Source organism: Plectropomus leopardus, chromosome 14 (genome assembly GCF_026936395.1).
Source record: "Plectropomus leopardus strain MGB_pleo_1.0 chromosome 14, ASM2693639v1, whole genome shotgun sequence".
Classification (NCBI taxonomy): domain Eukaryota; kingdom Metazoa; phylum Chordata; class Actinopteri; order Perciformes; family Serranidae; genus Plectropomus; species Plectropomus leopardus.
The window spans coordinates 4,039,372-4,065,578 of NC_142189.1; the positions used below are offsets into that span (position 1 = coordinate 4,039,372).

The 26,207-nt window shown below is 41.4% G+C and overlaps 1 protein-coding gene across 6 annotated transcripts in view; it reads left to right on the top strand.

The window, feature by feature from the left end:
• The window catches only part of fgfr3 (fibroblast growth factor receptor 3), a 98,860-nt gene that overhangs the window by 20,015 nt on the left and 52,638 nt on the right, over positions 1 to 26,207 (top strand). For 4 of the 6 annotated variants that reach the window (XM_042500597.2, XM_042500596.2, XM_042500598.2 and 1 more), the window contains exons 3-4: positions 17,210 to 17,473; positions 21,614 to 21,679. In XM_042500597.2, the coding sequence (XP_042356531.1) occupies positions 17,210 to 17,473; positions 21,614 to 21,679 (330 nt within the window). The remainder of the gene's footprint in view (positions 1 to 17,209; positions 17,474 to 21,613; positions 21,680 to 26,207) is intronic. The other 2 variants (XM_042500603.2, XM_042500602.2) reach the window with 1 other exon arrangement.

A 26,207-nucleotide genomic window follows, 5' to 3' on the forward strand; every position in this document is an offset into this window, starting at 1 on the left:
CTCTCTCTCTCCCCTTATGTTATTTTGCCAGGAGAGCTAAAATAATAAACCCTGGTCCCGTCTGCAGAGCGTAATGGAAGGCTTTTTCTCCCCTGGAAAGAAGAGAAAGAGAGACTTCTGCGTTGTGCTGTTGAGCAGTGACAGTCGAGCTGACTCGAGTTTTGGTTTTTTAAAATAACCCACGGTCAGAAATTGTTTCAAAAATTCCCATGAAATGTTATTTTTGAGTGCGGTGTATCTGGTAATTGAGTGCATTTTTTCCTTGTGTGACAACTTTCTCCTCATCGGTGGCGCACAGCACGACGGTTTATCTGCCGTGTGGAACCGCAAAGTCAGAATCGGAAAACATTAAATTATTTCTAACAGTGTAACAGCCTGGGTTTTAATTTTTGTTTATACAGGGGAGCAGTGTGTCTGGTCCTTTGAAGCATAACTTTGGTGCAGACTCCTCAAAGGATCATGATGTCATCTTTGACCTTTATCGACCTTGATTGATGACAAGGAGAAGTAACAGCACTGGAAAAAATAACTTAACAGCAAGACTTGTTAGTTTTTGTTGGCGGACATGATTTTCAGTTTCCAGTGCTCATTTGTTATGAGCATTTATTGTATACCATTAAAGGTGGGCAACTTGATGATATATACTGTGCAATGGGAGAGATTTGGTAATACCGTTTCTACCAAAGATATAGAAATGTTGATGCGTTATTGGCCGTTGGATTGTACATCACGGTCAAAGCAAGACATTCTCTACTAATGTCAGTTAGTTGTTTTAATAGTCATGTTTTTTTGTCTCTAGTTGTTTAAAAACTTAATAGTAAGGCTGTAATTGCTGATGCTCAAGAGATTCTGCGAAATGCTTACATGTTAGGAAATCAGAGCTGAATTCTCACATGATCTTGTGCTTGACGCATGATGTCGTGAATCCAGCTGCCTTGAGATTAACATGAATTAAGATAATCCATTTTTAATATCACAGTGGGGAAATTTTCACTATCACAGCAGCAAAGAGAAGAGAAACCTCTAATGCTTCAAAATATTGTTCTCGGGGACCGTTAAGCTATCTATATATAGAGTAATTGTGATATAAAATGACATATGCTGTGATAGAAAATTTTGGCTACATCAACCACCCTTATGCATTTAACAGCCCTGTCTCCCAGAAATTATGTTTGTTGTCAGCTAATTTAAAACAGCAAATATGTTTGGAGGAACCATAATGCAGAGCAAATTATGTTTTCTATTAACACAAAATGTTTCTAATTAACTTAAACTGCAAATATTTTTGATATTGAACATATCATCAAAATGTTGCACAGGCAGAACTGACCACGAATTAAATTTATTTTCTGTCAAAAGACTTGAAATATAATATCCGTACTGACTACAGCATTCATTTTCATTATTAACATTTTTATTTACAATTATCCAAAATCTCCATCTTCCCCAAAGTCACCGAATTGCTTTAGTTGCTTAACCACAGACAGGAGTCTGGATGCGAATCCGGGGGTTCTGCTGTCTCAGTCATGCACTTTGTACGTGAGGCACCGCTCTCGACCACCTTCATGTTAATCCAGCGTGGTACACATAAATGTAGTGTTTCATAAACTCAGAGAGACGTTGTGTCCAAACAGAATCCAGGCAGCAATTATGTTGTCACCACAATGAAATTATGAAAGCAATTCAGCAATACACAAACTTAGTTTGGAGGAGACAGGGTTACATATAAACTCATCGTCCCAGGTTTAATTCTGGTTGGTCGTCTTTGTTGCATGCCGTGCCCTTCTGTCTCTCTGCCCCCTTGTTTCCTGTCTGCATCTATCATATCAGCTTTATATGAAACAGTAATAATGTTATAGACGGATACATTTATCAAGACTTTATTAAACAAAACATTTGTTGCAGCCCCATTGTTCGGCTGTGATCACTTTGCTCCACTGTCACACAGAACGTCTCATATTCCTGTTGCACTGTTCAACTGCCGCCCCAAACTGTCGGCCAGCGATCTGCTTCTCTGCAGCAGTTGAAAGTCAAGTGCGAGCGCTTTGCTCAGTGGCACGTTGGCGCCGGCTGAATAGGAAAGCAATTGAACATTTTCATGTGTGAAGCACTATACTGTCGCATTGTCCCCTGTAGGAACCTCCATTGACTCCTTAATGAATGGCAAAGCAGGACTGTAGGCCACAGTGGAGCGCATACAGGCGCAGTCACCCTGGTTACTGAAGTGGTTACCATAGATACGTTGGGCTGTCTGGGTACCTGCAGGGCATGGCTAACTAGTTAGCGATGCTGACACTCTCTCTGGAGATACATTAGCATTGCAAAATGATGATTTCACATGTTTAGCATTTATAGTAGAATGTGACACAAAAACTGAAAGGCAGATGTTTTTTCAGTCTGTTCATATCAACGCTGCTTCCAGAAGACTATTGTGCAGTGTTCAGGCTGTGTTGGTATAGATGTCCTAGGACAACTGTGCTCCAGTTGTTCTTTCTCCCAAACAGAGGCTCCTCTCTGTGGCCTGTTTGTGCTGTAAGTGAAGGCAGGTCCTGGAGGGAAGCAGGAGGGAGGGATGATGGGATTAGAGGCTTTCCTGCTCTCGTTCTGCTCTCATAAGCAAACACGCTTAACACACCAGATTTTTTTTTTTTACCATGTTTAGATGGAGACACGGGGAAGTCCTTTTTTTGCTTCATCACATTCTTGGTTTCTTCTCATCGGGCTTTTACATAGTTAATGAGAAAAAAAAGATCTCTCAGAGCAGTGATGCTCAATTTTAGGCCTGTGGACCAAATCTGGTCTTTGATAGGGTGCCTAGATATGTCTTAAAATCCTAGAAACAACCTAAAATCCTTGGAACATGCTAAAATCCTAGAGTCATCATAAAATCCCATAAATTTCCTAAAATCATACAAACATCATAACATCCTGGAAACGTCCTTAAATCTGAGAAACTTCCAAAATACTAGAAATGACCTAAAATCTAATTTGCACAAGTGGCCCCCAAGCGAAGCAAGTTGAGTATCTCTTCAGAGTAAAAAGAAAGGAGATAGAAGAAGAGCCTGATGGTTGGTTGTTCAGTAGGTCCGGGACAGGAAGCAGCTCAGGAAGTGTTTGCGGGTTTCTCCTGGTGATCAGAGGCACATGGCAGCTGAGACTTACAGCAGGTTTCACGTAGAGAGGTAACAACCAGGCCGAGAGAGACGGACCCACGCAGTCCCACCGCACTAATAAACAGCATCATAAACAGGGCAGTAAACGCTTTTATGTCCCGCTGATTCCAACCTGGGGACACACACACACACACACACCGCCTCCACCATCAGACCTTCGTCAGATCAAACAAATTCAGGCTGCATAGCTATAATTGACCTTGATTTTTTAATTTAGATCAGACACCAAAAATCAAATATTTTCTCAAAAATGTCCCAATTATTTGGATTTCTCACATTTAATTTATTCTGTTACTTTTTCAAGTATATGTTCTGTATTTTATTTCCCCCCATGAAGGTTTAAATATGGATTCAGAGTCTTATCCGGGATCGAATCATTTTAAAATTCTGTTGGGAAAATATTGAACTCTTGAACTGAAACCGAATATCAAAGTCAGGCTGGAATCAACCTTTCAAAGTACGTTTCATCTGTGAAATTTAAGTGTTGATTCTCTCCACAATCCCATAAAATTTGTAGAAAAACATAAAGGACATGACCTCAGGGAAGGGAATACTTCACCTCCCAAATGAGCATCTGTCCGTCAGTTATGCACCCTGTATTACATTGCATTTGTAAAGAGAACCACACAGGACATGCAGACACCTGAATGACTGGACATCAAACTTCGTGCTTCATGTTTTTGGTGCTGTTCATTCAAAGTGACGACAACATGCAGGAGGCTGAAGAAAAGCTGCGTCTTAGTGATGCCTGACAGATTAATTAACAAAGTCACTGTGAGAGAGTGTAAACACTAATACTGTGGGGTTCTTCTTCTTATAGGGTGAATGCACAACTGATTCTGCTGTGTAGGGTTGCAGCGTTGCCACGACGACGCCCCAATGCAGAACAATCCGGGCTTTGGTCTTGTTTTGTATATATGTGTGTGTGTAGGTGTGTGTGTGTGTGTGTGTGTGTGTGTGTGTGTGTGTGTTCAAGTCCAAAAAACAAGTGTGCCTTTACATTGATCACGTTCTATGACACTGACATCTTTGTCACCTCACACACACACACACACACACACACACACACACACACACTGACTACCAGAGACGTGTGTGGGGGCAGGTCACTCCAGCTGGGGAGTCTCAGAAGTTGAGGTGTCAGTGTGTGTGTGTGTGTGTGTGTGTGTGTGTGTGTGTGTGTGTGTGTGTAGATGGGGGGTACATTCAGCACGCTGAGAGGTCAGGGCAGAAGTTGAGGTCAGCGAAGTCAAAGTTTAACGTTTCAATCCTCCTCGTGCTGTGTCAGTGTGTTTGGAGATGGTTTCTATCAGCTGTTTCTTGTCTTTGAGGTTTTAGATAAGATGCATTCAGACTTTGAACTTTTAGAAACACATTGTTCTTTGTAATCGATTTCAATGATTTGCAGCTGAAATTCAGGATATCCCCTAAAAACATGTAATCTTTAGATGTTTCACGTCTAACTTGATTAATTAAAGGTTTATTTCAACCAAACCAGACTTGGTGATTGTCGGAACAGTGAAAAGATGAACTGAGACGGCTTCTGTGAGTTTTTATTGTGTTTCTGTCAACTTTGAAGTAAGTGTTTTTTATGATGATAAAATTACTCTTAAAATATGGGGGGCTGTTTCTGGTCAAACAAAAAGCATTTTACTGTTTAACAAACAGGTCTGTCTTTGTAGGGATCCTCTCAGTTAGTTGTCAGACACAAATAACAACAATCTGAGTCTGTCAGTGGCAAAAACAAGCACTTTTAGGGGACGTAATTGACCGTGCGCGATTGCCTGGAGTGGTTACATTGCAGTTTTTTTTGGGGGGGGTTGTCCTCATTAGTCTCTTAGAAACAAAACATAAGAAAAAGGTTCCAGGTTGAAAAATATCTGCTTAAATGTTTCTGGTTGAAGGCAAGTTGACGTGGAGTTATTTTTTACGATGCTACTTTGATTGCTCAGGTATTTGAGTTTGGAATAATTTAGTAAGACTTTGGGATTGTTTTCAAAAGGCCCATTTTGTTCTTAGGCTCTGTAACTAATTCTCCACATCCTGCACAAACCTTTTTTTTTTTTTATTTTGCTCTTGTCCCATTTTCTGCTTTTTGTCTTTTTCTCATCTGATTCAGCAAACCCTCTCAGGATACAGCAGTGCTGACCCAGCATCCCTCCAAAGTCTGTGTGAAATCATGTGGCTTTTCCCAGAGTGACCTTAAATCAATACACTGTACAGCTGACTCTTCAAATATCACCACTAATCTCTTTGTTAAGGGAAAATTAAGCACTAAGACAAGTCGCTGCCTAAAAAAAGAAGCTTTGACATCCAGAGATCCAAAAAGCCGCCTTGTAATCGGATTGGTTCCTCCGTGTTGTTAAAGGAAGTGTGATTATGTTGTATAGTAGCCCCACACACACTTCGCAGACATCCTGGCTTTTGTGGGCCGAGCTTCTTACACTTGTCTGTTGAATTGAAACTAGGCCAGTTCGTCTTTGGAATGACAATTACCATGGACCAAGCCCAGGCCCTATTCTGAGGCTGGAGGGATGGAGGGCAGGTGGGGGTGATGATGAGGGGTATGAAAAGGAGCAAAGACGATTGGGCGCTGCCAAGATGCTCTGGATGTACAGTAGCTTCCGATGCTCGTTAGCGCAGCCGAGCGGAGGGCCAGGCGCTGGGGGAGGAGGAGGAGGAGGAGCGAGGGGGAGGCTGGCACAGGCCGGGGCGGGATGTTTAGAGGCAACGTCTATCTTTAACTTGATTTTAGGGGCTCTTTTGATAAAGCGCGGCTCAGCTCGGTGAAGAAAAGAGGCAACAAGCTGGGGGAAACCCTCCCTCCTCTCCCCCTCGCTCTCCTCTTTTCTCCTCTCCTCCTTGATCTCCGCCGAGCCATCCCTCTTTTCTCTCCATCTTCTCCTGGCAGGCCTCTCCGCAACGGTGTGAGGTTGTCAGGCTGGCCCAGATTAAGGGCATTGTCCGAAGGTATTTACATCCGGCCAAACCATATTAAACAGAGATTAGGGGTTTTCACTGCACATTGCAAAAAAGAGAAAAAAGAGGGGGTAAAAGAGAAGAGGGAGCTTTTCCAAGATGAGCAGGATTTACAATAGACATAGCTGTGAAATGGAGGAAGAGAAATTTGCTCTTTATGGAGAGGGGGGTGATGGTTGGTGGTGTTGGTGGTGGTGGAGAAGAGGGGGCTCCACAGATCCTGTTTGAAGGTCATGTGATGCTGGCTTGTCTGAGGTGGTGCTGAGCGTGCCAAACGGTTGGCAGCCGGTCTGGTTTTTCAGCATAGGAAGCAGAAGTAAAAGAATCTGTTGGCGGGATGCGGCGAGCAGACGGGCTGCTGTGGAGGACATCACGCTCTGAGGCAGGCTGTCTGTCTGTGTGTGGCTGCTCCACAGGAAATTTTAAAAAATAATCTCTTTCTATTGCAACTTTTGAATTATTTTTTTAGTTTTGTCCATCTTACCTGATCTTAATGGTGGCCTTATACCAAACAGCTTTTCAAATTCATTCATTCAATCTTCATTTGATCTTGATGGATCATTGAGAACAAGCTCTCATTTACAAAGACGTCGGTGTGTTCAAATGATTTCACCGTTGCAGACAAATTCCCAGTCGGAATAAGATCATGAGAGATCAGTCGGTGCACGCTTTGTGATAAAACACAAAACTCATTCCAATATGTGTTTAATATTATCGTAAGTTTTTGGCTCATGCAAATAGTGAATTTCAATGGCGTGAACAAGAATTAGCTGCACTCTCAACAGCCAGAGAGAGCACATCTTGACAGAATTGTTTGTGGTGTTACTATATGCCACAGATGGCCAAAGGGTGCCAAACCATATTAATCCAACAAACCCAGGATTTTCATGAGGGAGTCCAGTGTTCACTTCTGAATGTGATGTTTTTTTTAAAGCTTTCCATGTGTCTCTTTTGCCTAATCCTAACCATCCGTGTTAGCTTGTGCGTTTGTTGACGTCCCGGTGTTAGTTACTGTGTGCTTTTGCCACCAAAACATTATCCTGTGCAGCATCATACCACCACATGCATTTGTTGACATCACAGAAGCGGCATCCCAGAACATCAACAGCAAACGCAGAAAGATACCTAGAGCATAATATGTAGACTCAGAAGTCAACTGCAAAGCAGCAAAATGTGACGACTTTTTGAGTATTTTTCATCAGGTCCAGAATGGGAATCTCATTGTAGTCTTACAGATAGTGACCCTGCAAGATCCAAAGTCTCTGCAAAATCTAATTTGGCAAAACACTTCTAGTGGCTTTAAGTATTTTCAAGTATTTCTAATGAATAGTAAACTTAAGATATTTACCAGGTTAACTGCTGAGATCTGGGAGACATTGGAAGAACAAGGCTAAAGATTTTATTTACGTTTGAGCCCTTTTCCCTGAAGAAATACACAGATTAACTTCACCCACATGTGTGCAGACACACTGTACACATCCCGGCGTCACACACATTCACAGCAATTGGCCCTAAGTGATCACAGAAATGTGGAAAGCATTTGCTCCCAGTTCTGAAGAAAAGGAGAGTCCGTTCTTTTTTCAGCAGCAGAGGCAAACAACTAATTACCTGCAATAAAAAAGTCCATTTGTCGCTAAAATGTTTGCCACTGGTTTGGGAGCAGCCGGCTCTGCAGATGTTGGAAGCATGGCCTTGTTGTATTATTAGCTCCATGTAGTGAGAAGGAGGAAAAAAAACGAGAGCTTGATAGAGATGAATGTCTCTCTGGCCCATCTGGAGTCCATCACTCTCAGAAGTGGTTTAAACGCAGATATGGTTTAAAAAGGTATGTGCTGCTGCTTTTCTACCAGACTCAATAAAAGTACCTGTTAAGCTTCTCTACAGAAAGAGTCTTGTAATCTTTTGCTGTTTATGGTCCATCTTGCCGGCCTGTTTGAATCTGCAGGGATGTTTCTTTATGCAAAGCAGCTTGGCGGAACAAGAAGACTTTATTCTGAAACAGCTCTGTAAATCAGCCTGGAGAGCCAGTGGGAAGTTTAAAGGGCACTAAATTGGCAAAAATCTTTTTTTTCTGAGGATTTCTGGTATTATTAAAGACTCACTGGTTCAGTGTTTCAGCACAGCACAGATGAAAAACTCTGCATTTATCTCCTCCAGAGCAGAAAATGAATTCATCAAACTGCCAGCGCAGTGATGCCACGATTTAGTTGTTTACTGACAGATGTGACGTTCAGAAAATACCTTCCTCGCTTTTTCGAATTTTAAAGAGGGACACGCATCGGGAAACACAACACACACACTCAGACACAAAACAATCTTTTAAGCATTTTAAGGATCATGTCTGGATTCACGGTTGTCTCGTTTTAACTTTAATGTGGAGTTTTGCATTTTTACCTGAGCCAGGTGTCAAGCGCTTAGACAGCAGCGTCAGAGTGAAGAGATGTGTTAACAAAGCTGAAAATGGGGTGACGGGTCACAATTTCTGCAGAAACAGATTTGCTCCTGAAGAATAAGAGAGCAAAAAATGTTCATCTGAATTCCAATCTGCATGGTATTGTATTTTCATTCAGATAAGCGCAAGAGTTCATTGGAAAAAAATACCAAATATTTTTTTAAAATGCACCAAAAGCCTTTCACTTGCTACAAGGCTATTTGCTTTATTTTCCTCAGAATTTAACTAAATAAAATAATTATTGTATAAAAATCCAACTTGAAGTGACAGTTCACCCCAAATAAAAAAAAAACAAACATATTTTTTCTGTTAGCTGTAGAGCGGTTTATTATTCTCGATTGTTTTGGTGTGAGTTGCAGATTGTTGGAGATACTGGCTGTAGAAATGTCTGCCTTCTCTCCAATATAATGGGAGTAGATGACACTCAGCTTTTGGTGCTCAAAGTGCCAAAAAATAAACCTGAAAAACTCAACAGCAATGTCTCTCTCCAGAAATCATGCACCCGGTTACTTAATAATATAATCCAATAAGATAATCCACAGAGCTAGTTGTGTGCAGTTTCATGTTGGAACTATTTTCTTTCTACAAAACTGCACCCACCAACTGTAATACTGTGCAGAAGGAAGCCACTGCTAGTTCAGCTCGCATCACTAACCTTCCATTACGCTCCATTATAGTGGAGAGAGGCCAGACATCTTTGTGGCCGATCAGCCCGCTCTCATTCCTTAGTCGTCAAATACCACTGCTTTGACAGTGATCTTGATGCCAAAAGCCACCTTTTGATTGTCGTCAGCTGTGAACGTGGCCAGACAGAATGTGGTGGATTATACGCCACCGGGTGGATGGACATCATGCCGCGGCAGCATGACTCATCACTGGATAGCGTCAGGTTTAAACACTGCAGGTAACAACACAAGGAGCACAAAGGTCCCTATAGGACAGGTGGGACGGGCAGTGGATCCAACAATCCCCGGACTTTAATGCAGGAGTCCACTGTTTGCTTCGCGTCTGAATGTGATGTTTTTTTCTTCACCTTACCATGTGCCTCTTTTTCCTAAACCTAACCATCTGTGGCAGCATGTGCGGTTATTGACATCCTGGCATTAGTTGCCATGTGCTTTTGTTGCAGCGTCATCCCACCATGTGTTTGCGTTACAATCAACGTAGCGGCATCCTGGAACGTCAACACAAGACGCAGAAAGATACCTAGAACGTGTGTAGATGTGGAAGTGGACTGCAAAGCAGCAACGTGCCAATTTGGGATGAGAACGCGTTAGTCTAAAAGTTTATTTAGTCTCCACTGAAACTTATCAGGCTCATTCTAGAGAGACTCTACTGAGGAGGACTGCAGTAAGACAAGAATCGAAACATGTTGAGGTAAAAAAACAGAACACCTCGCTAGTCTGTCGATTAATAAAAAGTTTAGCCTAATGAGAACATGTTGGGTTTTCCAGCTATCGGCAACTCACACCAAAACTATGTAGATAAATGGCACTATAGACAAGAGCAGAATATGTTGTTTTTTATTTTGGAGTGAACTGGCCCTTTAGTGAATCACAAAACCTCACATATATGCTCTAAAAATAAGCGAAAAAGACGTTTGATTCTGGAAATATTTTCTTTGAGTCAGTCAGCTGCAGATGGTCAGCCCGTGTTATAAAGCAGTAAAACTCTTTTTATCAACCCTTTAAGATATATGCTAGTTGGATACACTGGGATTAAGTGCGTTTACAGAGCTAAACGTCATCCACGTTCCCTCCTGTGACCTGATATGACAGCAGCCATGGCGACAGCTCCTCCGTCTGGTCTACACTCCTTCCTGTTGGTCCAGGATCCCTCACTCACTCCCTCAGTGTGTGTGTTAGAGAGGCAGGCGTGGAAAGGCTTCCCACATAAAGAGGTCTTTTCATCCCCAGGGCCGCAGCCTGCCCGCCGGCCCCTGGAGAAGTTTGTAGAGGATAAATAAACCTCTTCAGACGGACAGAAAAGATGGAGTCTGTGCGCGGCGCGTTAACGTACAGCCGTGCCGCAGTATCTCAAAGAGAGACTTTATATTATTCTGAAGGGCTATTTGTTATGATATTGAGCCGAGAGGGTAAGAAGGGCCAGGAGGGCAGGGGCCTCTTGATTTATGGAGTGACCGTCCACATGCACACACACACACACACACACATGCACACACACACACACACTGTTCCCCGTGTACAATCGCAGATACATACGTGCACATGTACATATCACATTTACACAGACACACACACATACACCCAAAGAGCACATATCACACATTGCTTCCAGCTGGCCCTAGGTTCCGGCAAGAGTGCTCCCACCCCCTTCAAACACACACACTCACACACACCAGGCAGCCGATAGCTCACACATGCCGCGCCGGACGAGAAAACAGCGGGAATGTCTCGATGACACGAGGCTGGACGGCACCAGAGTGCTGCAGCGGAGCTTTCATTTATCTGCTTTGTCAGAGTCACTTCAGGTCTGATTTATTCATGAAGCGCTTTGATATCAAACCGGTTCGCCACCGAGAGGTTCACAGGGAACAGAGGACGTAAACACAAAAGATCTGAGGAAGACAAAGCCTTTGAATTAGTGCTTTTAATCACAAAGAACAAAACTATGTGCAGGAATGTCTCAGTGTGACATCAGCGCGGTCACACTGTCGTCTTCTCCTGGATTCAGTATACATAGATTTACATATGGGCATCATGGTGATATCTGATATATTGTTTGTCTGTAGATTCTTCTATCTTCTTCTGACTGCAGCCACGTCAACAGACCTTAAGCCCTCTATGGTACAAATAATTTGTTGGTTTTTTCTTGTCATAAAATAGACTAAGTAAATATAATTTAAAGAAATTTAGTAGGTTTCTGTTGCCGTACGGTGTTGCTTCCATTGTAAAATTTTTTCCAGTTTGTAAAGTGACTGAAAATGATGCATTCAGACCGTTTTTGTGGAGAGTTGGAGTTGAACTGTGCGAGGAAGGCCCCGGAAAAGGGACTCAACGTGACCTTCAGAAAGTCAATATAAACCTTGCCATTGGTTTCTTTAGGGCCCACAGTTGAGGATGTACATTACCTTTCGGCAGCACATTACCATGGAGGGTTATTTCCTTGTTTATATGTTGCATCGTTGATATAGTTGATATCGTATAAAATAATACAAAGAAATAGACCAAAAACAACAATAACAGAAACAGTAAAAGCAATAAAACCACATGCATACAAAAAAAGTAACATATTTGTGGTTTGCAGAAACGTACAATGCCAACATTTTCTCCTGGCAACTGGGCTGAAATAAGCAAAAACTGTTTTGTGACTAATTTGGGAGCTTTAGCTGTGGTTTTAGTGTCATAAATATAAAAAGAAATTCCCAATTACTGCACTTCCTGCTGTCAAATGCAGGTAAAACATCTGAGTTTCTTTAAGGGTTTCTTGAATATTTTCTGCGGTCAAAACGTGGACCTAATACCCGTCTTTCCAGGACTCCAGTTCATTAAACCGCCCTGTCAGACTCAGAACCACATGAGACAAACTGGCCCCGTTTGATTCCAACCTCCACTCTGAGTTTTATAACCTTTGCTCACACGCAGAGGGAGGTGACTGAGTAACGCCCTTTTTTTACATTTAGTTTGTTGCCACCTCTGAGCTGCTCAGTAACACCAGCACAGCTGGACACACAGCAGCTGGAATTTTCTCTTCAGGAATTTAAAGTGCTCACTCACTAATTAGGAATTCCTCTTTTTGCATATTTCTCTATGACACACGGCACATGGAGACAGTGTGATCAAACCTGTGGCCGCACATTACAGGACGTCCGCTTGAAAGGTGCAGCTCGCCAGCCACAGTCTCTACTAAAGCTCAGCGTCTGGTCGATGTGTCCTGAAAGGTTGCGCAGTGAAACCTTTCAAACCAAATCCACTTTTATTCAAATTAGCTTTTTTTTCACTCCCCCATATTTAAATCTGCATTTCAAAGTGCAGGATCTGAAGCAGAAGTAGATATTTTGTCATTGATGGTGACCGAAAAAAGGGGGCTTTGCTCTTTTGTGTGACACCTGAGAAATGGAGTTTTTTTTTGTTTTTTTTTTTAATGTATGCGAGACATATCTTTGTTTTGTTTTGTTCTTTCAGTAAATTGCATTTTGTTTCGCCTCTGGCAGTGTAAACATCCGAGCGGTGCACAAACGTTGCTCCGATCTATTTTCCAAGCATCAAAGAAAAAATATTTCTTTTGCAACAGGATCATACAAATGCACTGCCTCGCCTTGCTATTAAATAATCCTAATTTAATAAACTGATATGTCTAACTCACAGTGTGCTTTAACCCTTTGAACCCTGGGCAAATAGACTTGATATGTTTAAAGAGAGGAAGCCAGTGAACTACAGATGAAGAAATGACCCAAAAATTTGCAAGGAATTAGTAAAAAAGTACAAAAGTATTACCTAAAAATTATTTTTTTTAAGAAAGAGAAAACATTTTTTTGGAAAAGAACAGGAAATAATTGAGAAAAAGTGCTCAAAATATCATAATTCTCATAATTATGAAAACTATCCATACATGAAGTCTTTCCCAAGCCTACTTTGTGGACGACACACAGGAGCATGTACCAACTGAGATTAACCCTTTCATACCAATGAAAATTGGCTTGATTTCTTTCAAAATCATTTTTTTTATTACAGAAATAATTTTTTTTCTAATGTTTTTTATATTATTATTATTTTATACATTTTTTCTAAATCTACTTTTTTTTAGTTTTTGTTCTGTTCATTGCCTTTCACATATTTTGGAAAAGAATTAAACCGATTTGCTCAGGGGTCAAAGGTTAAAATACATGTGAAAAGTGTCTGGAAGCAGCATGAGAAAAGTTATGTAGCTCCAGGTTTTGTTAATGGAGAGAATAGTAACAGATGATCAAAAACCTCAGCTTATAAAACTGAAACTATCTGCAAGATTAAATACCATTAAGTAAGAAAATATGTTTTTTATAATTTGGGCAAACTAACCCTTTAAGCAGGAAATATGTGCCTAATACAAAGAAACCGCTCCAGTCAAGCCTCGCTGCCGCCGCCGCTCATTCAGAGCAGCCAGAGAAGGTTGTGCTCATGCGCTCGGGCTCCATAAAGCCGGAGTGAGCTATGAGTCTCTGGAGATTATTATATCTACCCCATAAAGCCCAATTCACCATGTTTAAGACCTGAAGATATTCTAAGACCAACTTTCTCCTTTTCTTTCTCAGAGGTCATAAGTAATACACGAAGGTAGCGAGCCATTCATGCTGGGATTGAATTTATGCTCTGTGCACCGCAGCCTCTGTGTTTTTCTTCTCCTGAATGGGCCTTTCTGCTTTTTAAAAGACGTGTTGTAAATATTGTTGTCAAAGCCAGAGGCCATGCAGAGAACTGCACAGCCATATCAAGCACGGTATTGACTTAACATCTCCAGGATTTTTAATGGGTGTAATAAGAGAGAGAAAACAATTCACAACTCATCTATTCAGTTCACTTTGTATAAAGGGATAGTTCAGATTTTTCATGTGGCGTTGTATGAGGCACTTATCCATAGCCAGTGAATTACATACAGTAGACGTCTGTCGGTGCGGCCTCAGTTTGGAGAAGCAGGCTTTGGTATCACGAGGAAGAAATGCAATATACTGCAGTGGACGGCAGAGGCAGAAAAACATGTTTTAGCCACATAAAACTTACTTGCTATCAGACTGTACCAATGATAAAGCCCCCGTGTACACTCTCATAAAAACCACCAGACTCCATTGACAAAAACAGTAATTTACCTCGTTGAACATGGGAGTTGCTGTTCTGCTGCTTTGACCAGTAACTTTGATGTTGTTGTTGACTGGTAAATCCAAGCTAACCACAAACAAACTGGTAACAAACTGTTTCCCGTTGAAAATCACAGTCTCACAGCAAGATAAAGATAGAAGATATAAAGATATTTTTAGGTGGCTGAAATATCAATCTACCTGTTGCTTTGTTGATTTAATGTCATGACAATGTCTATTGCCAATGTCAATTTAATGTAGATTAATGACATCAGATGCTGTTAATATTTTAATGGTCTCAAGATGTGTAAAGTAACAAAAATCATGCTAAAGTCATCTTGATGTAGACTAAAACAATGTCGTTAAAAAACAAACAAAAATAACAAGGAAATTGCCTAAAAAAGTGATAAAAGAAATATAATAATAATAAAAAAAAATAATAATAATAAGTTAAAAATGATAGTTTACTATATATATTTTCCTTTTAATTTTTTTTATAAATACCTTTTTCTTTTTTTATCTGAAACCCCCCTCCCCATAAAAAACCCTAATTTTTAATGATTTTTTAGTTCATTCCCTTGTCGCCTTTCCCTTGCAATTTGCAGGTATTTCTTACCAAAGTGCTCACTTTCTGTTTCCCAACTATAAGAAAGAAGGTTTTAATAATTATGAAAGGTGCCTGAATGCCACACAAGAAAGCTAATGTCAATCCAGTTTTCAAAGGGTTAACAGCACGTCTGTCTGTCTGTCTGTCTTTTTCTGTCTGTCTGTCTTGTGTGTGTGTGTGTGTGTGTGTTCGTCTCCTTGGCTTCGTCCGCACCAGCATCCCGTCTCTCATTGAAAGAGCCCATCTATAATTTAGTGGACCTATTATGTATTCCCCGTGAAGATTGTCTCGTCTGGGCCGCTCCAGATTCCAACCTTGCCTCTCGCCTCCCGTTCGAGGCTGTCTGCGAGAGCGCCGCGTTCACGTCCGCTGCCTGTCAGCGAGCCTCTGTAAGGCCGCTGCCCTTTCGGCGGGTCAACAGTGGGTGTATTTGCCATCATAAATCACGCTCTTAACACACCTCGTCCAGTCTTTCCCATGGGTGGGTGTGTGTGTGTTTGTGTGTGCAAACAAAGTGTGTGTTGTGTACACTGTTGCCCAAGCAGCTCATTCAAAGCGTGTTGCATATGTGGAAGTATGCATGTGTGCTTGTACATGGTGGCGTTCGCTTGATTGGTTGCCAGAGCGACCAGAGTGTGCATGAGGTTACTTTGCTCCCTGATGGAGATGATGTATAATTGAGGTCTGGATGAGAAGACACTTCTGATGGACAGACAGGAGGAGACACAAGGGGACCCAGTGTTTATTTATCCAGACGTGCCCTCGATGTCTCCTGCGTCCTCAGTAGAGGCCGGCATCCTTAGCGGAGCCAGTAAACATGTTGATTTTTCCCTGGCTCTAACCGAGCTGGCACACGAGGCTCCTGGAGTAAATGAGCTGGTGTTTGACAGCAAAGGTTGGAGCTGGAGGGGGGGATGGAGGTTCATTCCCACACAGTCCAGATCTGTCTCCTTCCTCACGCTGGAATAAAAAGTTGCACTTTTCTGACTTCCAGAGGCAGATTAGCTGATAGCTCGCCAGCGGGTCTGCGGTTAATTCTGCATCACTGAGTCTTTGTTTCGGAGGGAGGTGGGGGCGTCTTTTCTTTTACTGAGAAAACTCTGTGGCTGAGTTTGCCTCTTAATTACACTCTGGAAAAGAAGGTGTTTATACAAAATCTTAAACCCTTAATTATTTCAATTCTTCGGCATATACCTGTGGGGAGAAAAGTGAGTTAGATTAGGTAGCAAACAGGCAGACACCTTGATTTCCATCATTATTGCTACCATTGTATACTAATGTTGTATGCTGCCATTGGCTGCTAGTTGCAATTTCAGTATCTACCCTGTTGTTGAATTTCAATTAATTTATTTATCGTTTAGCCTATAAAATATGATCTTAAAGTGCTTGAATGCCTAAACCAAAAGTCCAAACTGCACTATGTATTCAGTTTAGCGTTGTATGATTGGAAAGAAGCATCTAAACATGCAAACAGAAAGAAACAAACCCTCAAATTTGAGAAGTGACACCAGAGAATATCTGGCATTGTTATGACTCCGCCCATGTGATAGCTGTGGCCGGGGCATCACGTTCTTTGAATTGTCCATCTGTCCGATTCTCGTGGACGTGATATCTCAGAGCACCGAGAGGGAATTTCACCGTGACCTTGGATCCATTTCATTCTCGTGAAGATGATATATTTCAAAAATACCTTAAGGGAATTTCTTCATATTTGGCATAAAACGTCTACTTTGAGATAACAATAAACTGTTTTGAATTTAATGCTTGCATGTCAAAGGTCACCGTGGCCTCACAAAACATAATTTTGGCCATAACTTAACAATTCATACACTAATTATAATACAATTTCACACAAATGTCTAACAGGATAAAATGTTGATGTGATGAAATTTTAAATCAAAAAGGTCAAAGTCATCTTCACTGTGACATCATAATGTTCTGCAAAAACACTTCTGGCCATTTCTCAATGTCATAACTCAGAAACAGAAGGGGAGACTTTTGTTCAGACACTGAACTGGTTTCAGTAATCTTGAGTGTCCACATTGAAACTGTGCTGATTGTATCAGTCCTCCATATTGTTAGGCAGAAGACGTACATGAGGCATTCATGTTTTCACAGATATCAACAAATCATACCTAAAGTTCTTGAAATATGTTGAAAATGAGTCATCGGTCTCATAACCCACTGTGTCCTCTTTGTGTTTGCAGACTCTGTGTCCAGCGAGACAGCCTTCCTGGAGGACTATGTTCTGGGCATGGGGGACACCCTGGAAATGTCATGTGACCTGGAGGACCACTCGGAGCCCGTCGTCTGGTTCAAAGACGGCGCCGGGCTGGTGCCTAGCAACCGCACGCGGCTTGGACAGAGGATGTTGCGCATCATCAACGTGTCGTACGAGGACTCGGGCGTCTACTCGTGCCGGCTCGCCCACAGCAACACGCTGCTCAGCAACTACACCATCCGGGTAACAGGTGAGGGAATTTAACCTGTAGTCTACAGTCGGGGCTCCAGTCATCAGTGAAAAACAGCCAAAAATATGCCAGCAGTGCCAAACAGTCTATCATATGTTGAACTGATTCCCAGTCCACCTTAACTGCTTGACTGTCCCTTGAAGCAAATACAGTATACTGTATATTGCTAAATAAGAACAAAAGAAATAAACCTGGCCATGTTTCCATGATAAAGATGTAAATCTAATATTTGATGGCATTTCCCTTTAAATAAAATATAAAACTAAGGACATACTAATTTTCTAAGACACTTGAGTCACTAGCAGAGCTCCAATGGAAACAGGCTTTGGCTGCACCATGTGGAGCGCTCCGAAAACCGACCAGCCTCGGTTTTTCTGCCTGTCTGACGGACAACTTGAGAATCAAAGTATTTCCTATCCATAAACACAGTGGAACAGTTACAGCAGTGATGTGTGGACATGACAGCTTTTCATAACGGTTCGTAGAAACGCAGTGAAAACTTTGCCCGAGAGTAAAATGGTATTTTCTCTTCCTGCTTAGTTTCAACTGCGGGGTTAGCTGCCTGCCAAGCTGCACACACACACACACACACACACACACACACACACACACACACACACACACACACACACACACACACACACACACACACGTTTCCAGCATGACACCGGCACAGACTTTCACCGGCTAACACCCAGCCAAGTTTCACACAGATTCCCCCTCCTGATGCACAGTCAAAGGTGAAATTCATTATCGTATGAAGGGATGAGTAACATCTTAAACAAGTGTGTGATGCAAACAGAGCTCTAATAGGAATGCGGGAGGGGAGGAGGTGAGGATGGGGGAGTGTGGGTGTGGGGTCAGGAGGGAGCGAGCAGTAGCTTAAAAGTCTGGCGGCTTTTTCCCGTAAAACTCATGGACACCAGCTGAGCCTGTTATTGACAACTAATTAGAAAGCAATTAGCTCGAAACATTTCATCATTGAAAACAGATGGGGTGGCAAGAAATGAGAGAGTTCGCTCCCTCTCAACTCACCCCCCACCTCCTCACACACTCACACACACACACACACACACACACACACACACACACACAGATGCATGTGTTTGGCTGCAAGCCTGGGAGAAAATGGCCTTTTCCAGGACTGATCAGAGGTGGACAGCTTCTCCTCTTGGACCCTCATATCATCTCACGACTGCAGGACGACACGTGCAAACAAAAGTTACAGATTAAGAGCGGAGAGTTGAGTGATATGTCATAAAAAGCAATAAAGTATGATTAAATTATCAGAAGTGATGTATAAATGGTGAAAATTATTAGATAAAATGAAAATATTAGATAAAAAGTGTAAGTTATGGACAGGGGATCTTCTCATGTCGCCCACCGTTCCGTTCTTAATCTGTCTCTTTAATTCTCATAAAATAACACGTTTAATTAACTTTTTTCTTGTAAATGTATGATTTTAATATCCTAATAGTACAACTTTATTTTTGTAAATCAATGAGTTTTTTCCTGAAAATATTATGACTTTTTCCTCTCGAAATCTACAATTTTTTATTTTATTTTTTTTTTCAAAGAGGCCTCAGTCCTGTGTTGTATGTTTGGCTTTAAAATCAGATTTTTAAAAAAAATTTTAATGAGAAAAAAATCTCCTGTTGAGATGAGGTGAGATAATTGCATTTGCTTCCAGCTCAGTGTGTTTCAGCAGAAAAACCACGCATGAAGCGAGTTCATCGCAGCCCGTTGTCAGACATTTCATATCATTTTAACACTCAGTAAATGTTTAAATTACTTTGGACTTGTGGTGGAAACATCCTGTTCTCTTCCCTCTTTTTTAAACACAGAGTCTCAGCTTCATCTAAGACACACATTGTGTTTTTCCTCAAATATTTGACAAAGGTGTCAGATATTTAGAAGCCGTATCAGATGTAGCACCTGGACGGCGTCCAAATGGCGGAGAGAGCGGCCAGCTCAAATTGTACAAACACACACACGGTACACATGTTGGAAGCAAGAGGCTGTAATGTGAGAGGGTGAAAGAAGTTATCTGCAACACGAAATGTATGAAAACCATCACAGGTTGTTGAGAGGTTTTGTAGGTGTGGTTTAAATCTTTGGAGGGCTGTCAGAGAAGTGAAATATTTACCTGAGTGTAGATCAGAAAAGCAAATAGTATGTAGACATAATTATTTCCATATTTTCAGGACCAGCAAAACTGTCTTCCCAGCCAGCAATTTTTGGTTCTAAAAACGTTCTCACAATGGTGCAGTGACACCATTGCAATGTTTTAGTCATGTTTTCATGTTTTAAATTTCCTTTTAATTTCCATAACATTCTTATTAACGTATCACATTACATTACATTTTCTTTTTTTTTTAAATGGTCTGTAATCTCAAGCCTCAGAAACACGTTCTGAATGTTGCTTTGAGAATGTTCTTCCTTTATTCTCATGTAACATTGTGGGAACGTATTATGAAAGAACATTGTATGATCTGTCGCCTCTCAACATCACCAAAACATCCTCAGAATGCTGCACTTTTAACATTACTTCGTAGTCTGCATTTAATCTTACAGGAACATTATTTGAAATGATAAACATCCTTTAAACCTTCTTTGAACATTGGATTAAAACATTTTCCTTAAAACATTATTGCAACTTGTAGGTAACGTCAGCAAATATTGTGGGAACGTTGCCTCAAGAAGCATGGCGATGGATGTTTGAAACATTAGCAGGTTTTATTTTGCAGCGCCTGCGCTGGTGGTCATTATTTCCAATCGAAGGTGATATAGGAGTGAAAATGCAAAGGCAAGCTCCTTACACATGGGATCGGCCATATGTGGCGATAGTCCACGATTTCATAGAGGAATTGTGGAATCAAAGTTTTGCATGAACCGCTCTGGTTTTGACGAGTCTTGCAACGCAATAACAGCTCTTATAGCGCCTGCTGAATCATGCCTGCATGTTTTTAAGAGTGTCATGTGACTCTTTGTTGTACATCATGTGTCCTATGGAAGCGAAAAGTGTTTCCATTGCAGTTTTGCAAAATATGACTTCTTCAAGTCACTTAAAATACCACTTTATCCAAGCATAACAACTTTATGCGATAAATGGGAATTGACATGTTTACATTAGGCATATTTTATATTCACAATTAAAATGTGTGAAATTTGAGGGTAAAAAGAAGCCCGTCTACTCTGTCAAATTTATTTTGACAGCTACATTTTTTAATTTTTTTTTACAATGGTGGATCTCCTCCAGACTGTAATGTGAGTCAAACTCGCCTCTCTCTGCTTAGCTGCACGACAACAGCGGTGGAGTGGAGTCATGGACGAGGTGTCAGATAATAGAAACTAAAACCTGCTAGTCAAGACTTTCAGGAGCCGTTTTAGCTCACCGTGGCTGTCGATGGAGCAGCTGGCTCTCATTAACCAGACCTGCGGAGCTGAACCAGAAAACTTGGAGGTCAGATTGAAAATAATTACAACACAGCCGTGCAAATGTGTGATACAGCGAGCCTAAACAGTCAAATCTGTGGTAGGAGAATAATTAGACGTCATCCGACACGCTAACTGTTAGCCAGAGCTAGCGCGTCTGTGTGTGTTGCAGTGAGTTGTTTTTGTGTGTGTGTGTGTGTGTGTGTGTGCACATGTGAACACACACGCACACGAGAGCTAATGACACTCGCTTTCAAAATCTGTGGAAATGTTTTGGTTGTGATTTCTGTGCGAGCCGCCACGCTGCAGAGAACTGTGGACTCATTCATGAGTTTCTCAATGAGCAGTTTTAATATGCATTCATGCACGTGTGTGTGTGTGTGTGTGTGTGTGTGTGTGTGTGTGTGTGTGTGTGTGTGTGTGTGTGTGTGTGTGTGTGTGTGTGTTTGTCTAATCAAACTTGTTGGTGAACACACACCATTTAATCTCCACTGGGCATTTCATATACGCTAAATTCCTGCTTCGTTTTTTTCCCACCTAATTTTCCTCTTGTCGTGAGCAGAATCAGTTCTGGGCTTCAAGCTTTCCAGATGTACTTTTTTGTGTTATCTGATATAGTTCAAGCAGTCTAAAAATGAATGAGTAAAGATGCAAAATCTATTTTTTTTAATGTAAATACTAACTCTAGTGTTTTTTTTTTTTAAGATTCTCTGTCGTCTGGTGATGATGAAGATTACGACGAAGATCCAGAAGATGCAGGTAATGGAAATGGTGAATTCTTAATTACTATTTTTCAGCTACTTTTTTTTATACTTTTGTCATTTTGTGTAAGTAAAGATTGTTTCTGAAGGCGTCATGAGGATATTTACAATTTGGGCTGCAACTAGCGATTATTTTCTCGATTAATCAATTGAAGAAATCGGTTTAAAAAGGTTGTTTCTCATTTAAGTTGTTTAGTTAACTTTATTAAACAGGTGAAAAGTGAGAGCAAAGTGTTTATTCCACAGGCCTTGTGTGCAACAGCAGTTGTGTCTTGGCATTATTTATGTTGTCAACAGTTAATCTGCATTTTAGAGTTTCACTTGTCACTGTGAGAAAAGATTTTGTCTGTAGGAGCCACAAGAATTGCTTAGAACGGAGCTTTTATTGGCAATTACGTGACTCTCATTGGATTTGTGCAACTGATTAGATTTATATGAGTGCGATGAGAGTTTTATATCTGTAATTGGAATTATATGGCTCTCATAACCGCTTCACTGTCTCGCTGTGCTCGCATTAAAGCTTCTCCCCAGAGCACTGAACTAAACGGCACTATTGCACAGATCAAAAGCCGGTGGTTCTCCGGCTGGTATCACCCCTCTCGACGCCCCGTCGTGATGTGAGCTGTTTTGGCACATTCGGAGACGTGCCGAGTTCAGGCGCAGGTGAACAAAGAACGATGAGGGACGGCTTCTGCTGGCTGCGTGTGCTTTACACGCCCTGCTCTGTCAGGTAACATAACTGTAGAGACAGAAAGCGTCTCCACCCATCAGCGGCCTTTTGACCAGCCAGACGCAACACTGTGCTGTCTTTGTTGTATCGTATGGAGCGAGACAGACGTAAAAAATAAGTGAAATGATGGAAATATGGTGAGAGAGAAAGAGATGACAGAACAGAAGTGAAGCGAGGCAGACAACAGAGCCTGATGCAGAATCTGAGGAATCTACAGAAAGAGATAGGCGGATTTTAAGTTATGCTTACACCATTACAAATGCTTAAATTTCCACTGAATCCTCGAACAGTTTTCATACAGTTCACAAAAGTTCAAAGAAGGATTCGATTAGCTGTCAGTGAAAAACAGCCAAAAACATGCCGGCAGTGTCAAACAGTCCATCATATGTTGAACTGGATCCCAGTCCACCTTAACTGCTCGACAAAATTGGAGCCAGAGGCGAAATGTGGAACTGCTTCGGTGACGGAGCGACAGGCGGACGCCCAACCGAAATCAAAGTCTCTTTGTAAACGTCGATATAAAGCTCCGAGCCAAATCACGTGTCGTCACATTCGACTCAAAGTAAAGCACTGAGACAGTGACGGTGACTCACGCTGAGCTTGCTGAAAAAATACCACATGGTCGTCATTAATGTTTCACCCAATCTATTGTCATCAAACTACAGTCGTTACATGGTGAGAGAAAGACGTGAAAAAATGGACTGGTGGGCAAAAAGACAGATTTTAGTTATTTAAATGATGTTAAAACTGAACATATTAACCTTCATGAAGGATATTTGTATTAGACTGCATTAGTTTTAACCAGGTGTACCAAATAAACTAACAGCTGAGAGTATTTTCACTATTAGAGGGGGCTTGTTTTCATCCTTTATCTCCCCTCATTTCCTGTCACAGCTTTACTATCAAAATAAAAACAAAATATGTAGATATCATGCGCTTTTACAGCAACAACCATTAAAATTTCCCAGTTGATTGCTTAGATATTACAAGTTTTCTGAAATGTTATGTTCAAATATGCTAATGACGCACTGTCAACAGCAAAAAATATCAATTTTTGATTTTGTTTTTTGGAATAAAATGTTCTCAGTAACTCTTGCTACACTTTTTTGTCCTATTAGAGTCAACAGTTTTAAGGAGGTTATTTTGGATATCTCTTTTTATTATGCCATAAATCAGACAATATTTTCAACTGCCATTGAAAATCAATTTTCGCCTTGTTTTCAGAATTAAAAAGTTCTATAAATTAGGCTTTTTAATGACATAAGAATAAATCACTCAATAAAAGCATTTAGAATGTATAAAGTAATAAAGCTTTAAAATGTGGTGTATATAAGTGCGAATGAAAATTAGATTTTAGACAAAAATAAGACACTAGGGTGGAAATACTAACTAATATATATCACTATTAAACTTCCCATGTTGATTACTTACGTTAAGACAGTTAACAGTTAGACCCTAACCCTAACCCTAACCCAAATGCAAATGATGCATTATCTAATTAAACTGCATACATTTCCAGAACTGAAGTCTTAACTTAACTAAACATCAACATGTGTATTTTGGACGTTTTCCCTCCACTAGTCTGAAAGAAGACATGTTATGGGATTAAAATTGACCAGTGCATGAAAAAAACGATGTCTTCACCTGGAATGAACTTTATTCAACTGCTGATTCCTGTTTGTCTGCATTTTTTTTTTTTTTAAGTTAAGGATTTCCTTTCTGTTTGGAGACAGGAAAGACGTCTGTATTTTAATGAGACAGTTGTTGCTGGTGGCAGTTTGCAAAGGCAGCTTTTAGAAAGACAGACTGTCAAAAACAGGTAGCAACTGCTAGTAAAGCTGGTGCCTGGAAAAATAAGAGTTACACATCGAGTAATCACCTCCTAATTTATCCTAATCCGCTTATTTTATGACTTTACGACATGAAGTCATAGCTGTTTTTTGTTCTGATGGCAGCGGTCAAGCACTCTGAATTTTAATGAACGCAGGAATGTCTGGTAATATTCTTTGTCTTGGTTCACTTTCAACATTTAATCCCTGCATTTTGCTCACTTTGGATGTTAGAGAATTAAAAATGTAATCTAGCTTTATATTCATACAGTATTGCCTTTTTTTCTCGAAGGCGTTTAGCTCTTATCCAGAGAGATTATAGAAGAAAGCGGCAGAATAAGCTGTAGAGTAACACTGCAGAAAGCTTGATGTCTTTGTGCTGAAAGTCGCTGTGGATAAGCTTAACACCTGCGATGTAAAACCTGAATGCGCAGCTTCACTTTGCGGTGAAAGGCTGAAGTGTTTTCTAAATGGGCCGAAGTGGCAGCAGCGGCAGCAGCTTACTGCAGACATCCTGAATGCCGGTAAATAGCCTCAGACTGCCAGACTTAATCTCTGGATGTAAGTCCACCTCATGACATACGAGGCTCCGATTTCCTGGCCAAAAGGAGAGGGATTAGCCCAGAAACATTAAACCCCTATCGCTGCTTAATGTCCGCTAAGCCACCGCTAATTAGCCGGCTGTAGCAGGAAGGAGCCATGTGACGAGCCACGCCGCCAGACGGAGAGTCCCCGTCAGTGAGCGGAACAACGTCCCTGTCCACTCGCAGGGAGAGGGCGATAATAGAGATGTGGAGACGGTGAAAGAGTCAGGCTGTTAATGAGGGAGAGGGGATAGAAAACAGTCGCTGATTGACAGTGAGACAGAGAAAATTGCTGCGAGAAAAAGAAAGAGAAGATTTGAGGGGTTGAGTCACTCTGAGCCGTCGCAGAGAAGCTGCCAGTCGAAATGATGCTGCTGGCCACAGCTGACTGTTCTCAGAGGAGGGACACACAGGACAGACAGAAAGACAGACAAGCCGCTGCAGTCATGAGCTCATTCTTCACCAGCCTCCACAACTCGCTCAGCTGTCTCCCACGGCCTTCTGGGAAAAAGGCGGAGAAGATAGACGCCCGCCCAGGAGCCACAGTAATGCCTGTGCAAGTGATATTATCGACCAATTTGTGAGACTGACACCAGATGTGTGTTTGGTTTTATTCGAAAAGAGAGACGGCAGCCATGTTTGTTGCCTCTGTATCTTACAGAAAACTCTCAGGTGTCGACACCGAGTGAGCAGGTATGAGTCTAACAGGCCTTTACACAGGAGATACAGTAGATAATTGACTAACCTGTGAGGTTGAAATTACTACTCTGAATCACATGGGTTCAGTTCAAGTCAGTTTCAAGGCCTGGTTACATGTCATGTCTTAAACAGCCTGGAAAAGACAAGTTCGGGTGCTGCTCTTGTGTCCAACTCTCAAGGGCACGAAGGCAGGATGCGTCTGAGGTTGCCAGGCAACCATAACCAGCACCGTATCATGGCCATGTTACCAAATATCCTGAGTGCAGAGCAGATCTTCCAGGCGTTGTTTTTAAAGTGTGTGTTAGGCCTAAACTTTTGCCCGGGGGACAGATGTAAAGCTCTGGGTGTCAGACTGATATTTACAGGAGATGGGAAAGACATCTGCCCATTGTGATTGTTTGGTTCTTGACAACACGTTCTCGTCCCAACTTGTTACACGTTACCACTTTGTCATCCGCGTCTACTTATGACGTTTTAGGTGTCCTGCATCAGCTGTGTTGGAGTGACTGGCCCTTGACATCACGACTGCAAATGCAAATTTAATCAAGTCTGCAGGACCTTGCAATGTCATCCAATTACAACTTTTTTTCAGCAAATTTGACCGATTGTCATAGTTTGCATAGAACTCCCTTGTAAAACATCACCAAACTCACATTGTTGTTTCTGGTGTTGGAGACGCAGACATGTGCCACGCTA